Source organism: Arachis ipaensis, chromosome B2 (assembly GCF_059453495.1).
Source record: "Arachis ipaensis isolate K30076 ecotype BB chromosome B2, ASM5945349v1, whole genome shotgun sequence".
Taxonomy (NCBI): domain Eukaryota; kingdom Viridiplantae; phylum Streptophyta; class Magnoliopsida; order Fabales; family Fabaceae; genus Arachis; species Arachis ipaensis.
The window spans coordinates 22,845,726-22,853,358 of record NC_142437.1 but is presented as its reverse complement, the minus strand read 5'-3'; the positions used below and the strand labels follow the sequence as shown (position 1 = coordinate 22,853,358).

Genomic DNA, 7,633 nt, shown 5'->3' with positions numbered 1-7,633 from the left:
TTGTAGTCAATGAAGTGTAAATTTATGCCAACTCCAACTATGCGTCTTTTAGAAGATCAGATAAAGGCCTATGCATATACATTTTCAGCCTTACTAGATCCATCGTAAGTTATTTTGATATTATCCGTCTTGTCGATCAATGAAGACCCATCTAATGTGTTTTAGTTTTTAATTGAAACAGTGAAGAATTTGTGGTAACAGACACAATCAAAGCTACTAGATCAGACTTTGATCATTTTCTACCTGATAGACCCATTACGGATAAGGTACACAAATCATCTATTAATTAATTTACATTTGATTTTTCGCATAATTGAGTAATAAATTTAGATTATGATTCTGATTCTTGAATTAGTGGCAATGAGATGCATCGATGAAAATGTAAGTTTCAAGACAACATGGCAACTTCCACTAAAATTTGTGGTATGTTCTATAACACCTAACAAGATAATTTTACTGATTATAAGTTATAAATATAATGCTGATAAAGAACCATGATTTATCATGTAGTAACAGTTATATGAATGCATTAATGTTTTTAGGTGGATGTCTTTAACAAGATACATTTAGAGCAAAAGATGCAACACTATATATACAAATTTATGCAACCTACTGCTGATTTAAAATTTGTAAGATTTTTTTTTGGATATTCTTTGTTAAATATAGTTTTTCCTTATCAACATACATAACACACGGTCAAATTTTATAGTCTAGATATATATTCCTATTCAAGAGGATGACCATTGGTATCTAATGGTAATCTCGGTTGACGATCGTACAATTTATCACTTGGACACCCATTTAATGATGATAGAATTCACTATCATGAACGTGTTATCAAGACCCTAGTAAGGCCATAAAAAAATTTTATAAGCTTATTTGCTTTGGATTTTTTGTTTCTATTATTTAACTAGTTAATTGAAATCAGGCAAACGTACTGCAGCAAATTATCATGTCGAACTTTTACAAGGATGATGGCATTCAAGAGTATAATAAACAATTTCATGACTACAAAATTATAAGGCCAGAAGATATACCTCAATGTAGTTCAAGCTGGAACTCTGCAACTTGGGTAATGAAGTGGATGGATATGACTGAGTTTAAACCAAAGGGTAACAACAAGGTGAGCAGCTTTTACAAATCTCTAATATTTATACTCTATTTTTTTTGTACTAATTCATAATAAATAAATTGCAGCTTGAGGATCATGATATTCGCATGATAACCACCGTGCATTTACTCAGGAGTTGGATCAATCAGAAGAAGTCACGAATTATAGCGTTGGCCAATGAGTTTTGGAATATGCATACAAACCATGAGATGTAACGATAATAATAGTTACTTTGATAAATTACAATACTTGGGTTATTGATTATTTATTTGTTAGGTTTGGTGGATGTACTTCTTTAGTTATTTTAGAATGACTTCTTAAATAGATATTTTTAGTTTTTTGGCTTTTGCAATTTCACTCTTTTTCTATGCACTATATAGATATCTTAGTTTAACGAAACTCATATTTTTATGATGAAATAATGTCATTTTCATTTATTATTTCAACAACAATGCCATACAAATATTATGTATGGTGAATTATATTTTACTTTATATAAATAATTTACCTTAAAGATAAAATCCCATTTTTTTTATTTGTGTGCATTCTATTTTTATGTTTTCATATATTGAAGATTTGAACTAGTATGATAAATTATTTTTCACTTCCCAAAGAGTTTTTTTTCCTTAAATCCTCTTCCTTATTTATATTTGTGAGGCGTACGTTTAAATTTATTCAGGTCCAAAATAAAAAAAATTTTCCACTAATAAGGATTTTTAAAAATCTATTAACCAATACTATAATATTTTTTATGTAAATGTGATTGAAATTGTCAATTACAAACTAGCAAATTTAACTAGAAGTATTTATTACAATGGTTTATATTAACCGTTCAAATATCAAAAGTAGTTGTAGATTACAAATTTACTAAGATCATTGTATTCAATCATCACACTCAAACAGTATTCAATCATCACACTCAAACAATTTTTTTCATCGAATCTTATAATTGACACAGAGCGTATTCCTTGATATTTGATTAATCTTTATAATAAAACTCAGAAGTTAAAATAGGAGAAGAATAAGAAAATTGAGTGAGAAAAAAAATGAGAAATATATGTGGTTTTACTTAAATTAAATTGTATTATTTTATTTAACAAAGAATATTAGGTGAATTTTAACAACAATTATAAAATGATATAAATTTGTAGTTTTAAATTAATTTTCTTAACGAAATAATTTTAATAATTTGTAAATATATATAATTTTGAATGATTACGGCTCAATGAAAATCCTGGTTGAAACCTTCCATATTGCCTTAAGTTGAAGATTTGTAGCACCTTCAACTTTGCTCATCTACAACTACTTAAATCTAAAGAAGAGAAGATCGAAAAACATGTCCTCTGTCTCAAAGTCTCACTTGTCCAAACCATTAATCCATGACAGAATAACTTTTTGCTCATTTTTCCCATGAAACGTCCAACATCATATCATGCGCAACGGCATCAACACAATCCGGCAGCACACTGTAAAATTTCGCGGTCTCATTTAGTCCTTCGGCATCCTATAAACAACAATAGTTCAGTGAATTTGAGTTTGACATCATCTGAGGGGGCCAGAAACTCTTTTCGAGTGTTCGGCATAGAACAACATACCACAATGAAGTCATTTTTCGCACCCAAAACAAGGACATCGACAGGGCAGTTTGGCGCCGAAGGAATCGGAAGTGATGAATTTAGCTTTCTTAAATCAAACAATGGCAATCTCGAACTTTCTTTTATTAGCTCTTGATATCTGAAATCCAAACACAAACCAAGCTAAAGGCATGATAGTGATACTCAATATGAATAGACCATTTGATATTTCATAGAAAAATGCATACTCTTATTATAGGGGTTTATAAGTTTAGTTTCTAGACTTATCTATTTAAATTTAACCAAATAAAGTCATAGCTATGGTAGACCAGTGTGCTTTAATTCTTTAAAAAAATCATGGATTCTGTAATTCCATGGCTCCATGCAACATAACTTAAATTCTTATCCATATTCTTCCGATATCAAATTTCAATTGACATGATGACAAACAAACCTTTTAACAATATGATCCTCCATTGTGGCTGAGAAAAATGTCTCTCTACAAAGAGGAAGAGAGGTTTGAAAAGCTTTTGCTGCCAAGCTGCGTGTCACCTGCGGCCAGGTCAATGGATATATACATATAAGAAGGTAAATACAGAAGAATCACATTCTTGAGAAAGTCTGTTCAAAATACCTTGAAGGCAGCAATTGGCTTGGTAAAGAGATATCGCCAGACAAGACCACTAATAAAAATAAAAAAGAATTCTCAACAAGTGAAATCACAATTGAGTTAGGGTACAATCACTTTATTCAAAAGTAATGATAACACACTAGTGATCTTAGTTACTAATCTGTTACCAAAAGGAGGCATAGAGCAGACAAGGATAGCTCCTCTAAGCTTTGGATATGTATTTTCTATTAGTAGAATCAAACTCAATCAGATGAAAAGATTCAAGGAAAGTATGTATTTGACACTAAAATGATATATATGATATTCATATGATGGGGGGATTAGTAACATACTGGTACCTTAATTGACTACAAAAACATGTAGCAGAATCAGAAGGAAATTGGAAAGTACCTTCATGGTTGTTGCTTCCCAAAGAGGAGATATAATATTGAATGATAAGTACTCCAAATGAATGTCCATTCAAGATAGGTGGTGACTGAACCTTATGATGGACGAAATTTGCAATATCTCTTACATGCGTCTACTGCAGAATCAAGTGCATGCTAGAAATTAAAGACAATAATTATTCAACAATTATTGTTATAAACAAATACCTAGAAAATAGAAGCATAGAACAAAGCAGATTCTTATCAAGAGGGAGAGCAGCGCTGACCGGTGGAACAAAGATGGCGCCGGCGACGGTGGAACAGAGCATCGCGACGGAGGCAGGAGGCGAGCCCGGCTACTGTGCTTCCACTGCAGAATCGTTAGTTGCACGAGCAGGAGTGAGGGAGTGAGCTTCGAAGGTCCAACTTGCGATGCGGTAGGAGAAATCCGGCAGCTGAACGGAAGTGAGGGAATAAGTGAGCTGGCGTTGAGAGGAACAACAAGCTCGAAGCTGATGGGAAGGAGGGAGTGTGTGCTGCTGCTGCTGTGCCGTTGTAGTGAGTTAGGGTTGCTGTGTTGGTAATGGTTAGGGTATTAGTGGATCAGCACACAAAACGGCAGTCCTTTTGGTCAAATTCAAAAACCCGGTCTCGTCCCAGTTCGGTTTGACCTATCGGTTTTGGGCCAGTTTAACGGTTCAATTCTGATTTTCTATTTTTGCGGTTTTAACATATAACCTAATTGTAATTTATATCGGTTTGTGGTTCGACCGGTTTGTCAATGCCAATGGATTCAATAAAATTTTTATTAACAATAATTCATATAAATTAATAATTCTATGAATTAAATAAATCATTAATTTGTTTATTGTCTAACCAAGATTTATTTGACAATCATTTCAACTAAAAATATAAGCACGAATATTGGAAGAATATAGAAAATTTTATTAATATAGTAAAAAAAATTTAAACACGAATATGTAAGTAATTCTCTACGGAAAAATATTAAGTTCAGGGAGGTTGCTAATTATCACTATCTAAATTAGGAGTCGGTTTGGTATACATGTCACTGTTATCTGAACCATTATTAGCTTCATCTTCCATAACGTTGTTGTCAATGTTCTTTTGCCAAGAACATGTTGTCTTCTTATATCCTTCCATTTGACAAACACTACAATGTTGCCGCTTATTCTTAGATGGTTGTCTTGAGCCTATATTGGTTTGATGCACATATGGATTCCTACTTTTAGCTACACCTGATTGAGGTTGCATAGTGTTTCGTCTGCAGTCTTGTAAGATAAAATACAACCCCATAATAATGTCATGTGTCTCTTCAAATCTCTCTAGGACTTTAGTAGCAACAACAGCCAATTGTTTAAAAAATTCCATCAAGGCACTTTGATGACTAATAACAACAGCATCCCTGGTGAACCCACTTGCATCATTAAGTGCTGATTTCACCTTCTTTGTCTATCTATCCAACACTAATGATGGGAGAATCTCACAAATGTCTCTTTCAACCAGAACTTTCACAATATGTTCACAAGGAATTCCAAATGACTCCATTCTTAAACAGGAACACATGAAGATCATTTCTTCTTGATGAAAATCAACGGTCCACAAAAAATCGGGCCTCCCATGCTTACACACAATGTACTTTGAGAAATCATTGTTATTCTCTATGTTTAGCACCCGCATTGATCCAGCTCTAGAAAGAAATGGCCGAGATAATAGAAATATCTCATGAGCGTATACCTCAATAGCAAATCTCTCTAGCAGCTCTATACAAGTCTGCATGACGGGCACCCCATGTATAGATTCATAATTAGCATTAAATTCTTTAAGACGCAAGTGTGCAACACACCTTTGAAAATGCTCTACAAAACTTGTCAAATCATACTGCGACCCCGCATACCTTGCCACAACTGATTGTAAACCTTCACATCTTGAGGTAGTTCTAAGCCATCAAAAAATTTACCTCTTTTATATGCAGTAGCCCATATATGCTTCTCTTCATACATGTTTTTCACCCACGGCTTATCCTCAAGGTCAAATTCTTCAATAAGTTGAACCCACTTACGCTTAAACACGGAAATTTCGTAGTCTCCCAACATGATTTTCCTGAATTTAGATGTAAACGATGGATTTCCAATATTGCTAGTCGCATTTCGAATAAAGTGCCAAGCGCATAATCTATGTCTGACTTCGGAAAATATATCTCTTACTGCATTCCTAATCACCATGGCCCCATCAGTTATTATTGAGGTCGGGGTTTTACCCTTCATGGCAAACATGAGCTGACGCACGAGCCAAATATATGTATCAGTAGTTTCTTCCACAATTAATACAGCAGCAAAAACAATTGTTTGGTTGTGGTGGTTAACTCCGCTGAATATGACTAATGGACAACTATACTTGTTCTTCTTGTACGTAGTATCAAAAGCAATGATATCTCCGAAGAGTTGGTAGTCTAGTTGGCTAATCCCATCAGACCAGAACAAGTTACGTAACAAACCTCTTGAATCATGACACGCCTTGAAATATAATTGTGGATCCTTCAACCGCGTATCCTCAAACTTCTTCAACACTCATGTTGCATCACCAGGAACTTGACGCCTTTGCCGAGCAATCTCATTGTACATTTCTCTGGGACCATAGCCGACAAATTCATACCCGCCTACTTGACTAGCTAGAAGACCAAATTTCTGTGAAGTGCTAATCCTGGACTTTAGCATGTTCATCATTTGCATAATATCTGCCTCTGTCATTTTTCTTTGGGTAGGCAACATAGCACTAAATTGTGTATCCAATAGATCATGGTTGTGTTCATCAGAGAAATAAAAGATATGCTACCTTCCAGTTTCAGGTACAAATTTAACATCCATTCGAGCTTCACACCCAGTTCTTGTTTCCAATCTAGGCTCCTTCTTCTTTTTTTTTCATCGTGTAATATTTATCCTCCCTGAATCCTTGCCTATGACATACAAACTTTTGTTTGTAAATCTCGCCAATACTATTCTTGAAAGTCTTACTCTTCCTTGTACTAAATCCCTTCGACTTTGAGTACTTCAGATAAAAATCAAATGCAAGCTGCAAAGTAGAAAAGTGATATTTACCAATTTTTTTCGCACAATTTTTACTGAAATTTAAAGTTGTAATGTGTTACACGGAGTCAACCACATAAGCAGCTTCAAGGGTATCTTCTGACGGATCAGATTCAGAAAAATACGCTCCCTCAGTAAATTCATCTCTGAAATCTTGTTCGAATTCATTCTGTTCATCCATCATATCTTGGTCACAAACTAGCTCTTCTTGTTGATTAATGTCTTCGTCCTCCTGGTATTGCTCATCCATCTCAGTGTTCGTAAATATATTTGACATCTTAAAAATGTCCAATGAAAAAAAAATTTCAGTACACTCCGTCTTATAACATCCCAAAAAATAAATAGCTTCTAATATTGCTACTTGCTAGCTAATTAATAATAAAAAATAATAAAATTTATTTACTTTTTAGTATTTCTTAATGTCTGTGAATTATTAGAAGATAAAAAAAAATATTTTTTCATTACACAATCAATTTCACGAATAAAGTATCGAAACGAAGAATTGCAAAATTAGAGATTCTATTCATTGACCTCGATTTTGTAATCAAAACGGTTGATTGTTTTCTGAACACTACAATGAAAAAATTGATTGGACCTTTGCTGATTGTTGCAACTGTGATTATCAATTAATGATGAACAAATATTGGATATTAAATAGACGGATAAAGAATGAAGAAAAATTGGATATTAAGTAGATGGATATCCGAAAGAAAAACAATAAATTTTTTTATAATCAAAGGATTGATATACGATTCCAATTGTGGGATTGAATAATTGGTGATAGATTATTCACCAATTTATAATCTTAATATTAAAGAAAAGATAAGATTAGAATATTTAAATCAAAA

At 33.3% G+C, this 7,633-nt stretch overlaps 1 protein-coding gene across 1 annotated transcript; it reads right to left on the bottom strand.

Moving 5' to 3' along the window:
* Window positions 1-2,289: 2,289 nt before the first annotated feature.
* Window positions 2,290-4,281, bottom strand: LOC110268775 (uncharacterized). Its single transcript, XM_021115658.2, has 5 exons — window positions 3,969-4,281; window positions 3,707-3,839; window positions 3,140-3,237; window positions 2,707-2,845; window positions 2,290-2,615 (listed from the first exon to the last, which is right to left on the bottom strand). Exons 2-5 carry the CDS (start codon window positions 3,773-3,775, stop codon window positions 2,511-2,513), a joined length of 411 nt encoding a protein of 136 aa, XP_020971317.1. The 5' UTR covers window positions 3,776-3,839; window positions 3,969-4,281; the 3' UTR covers window positions 2,290-2,510.
* Window positions 4,282-7,633: the final 3,352 nt, after the last annotated feature.

Coding starts and splice junctions, on each gene's coding strand:
- LOC110268775 (XM_021115658.2), bottom strand. CDS start 3,775: ATGGACATTCATTTGGAGTACTTATCATTCAATATTATATCTCCTCTT. Junction 3,238..3,706: donor GGGAAGCAACAACCATGAAG/GTACTTTCCAAT, acceptor ACCTGGCCGCAG/GTGACACGCAGCTTGGCAGC. Junction 2,846..3,139: donor GAGGATCATATTGTTAAAAG/GTTTGTTTGTCA, acceptor TTTGGATTTCAG/ATATCAAGAGCTAATAAAAG.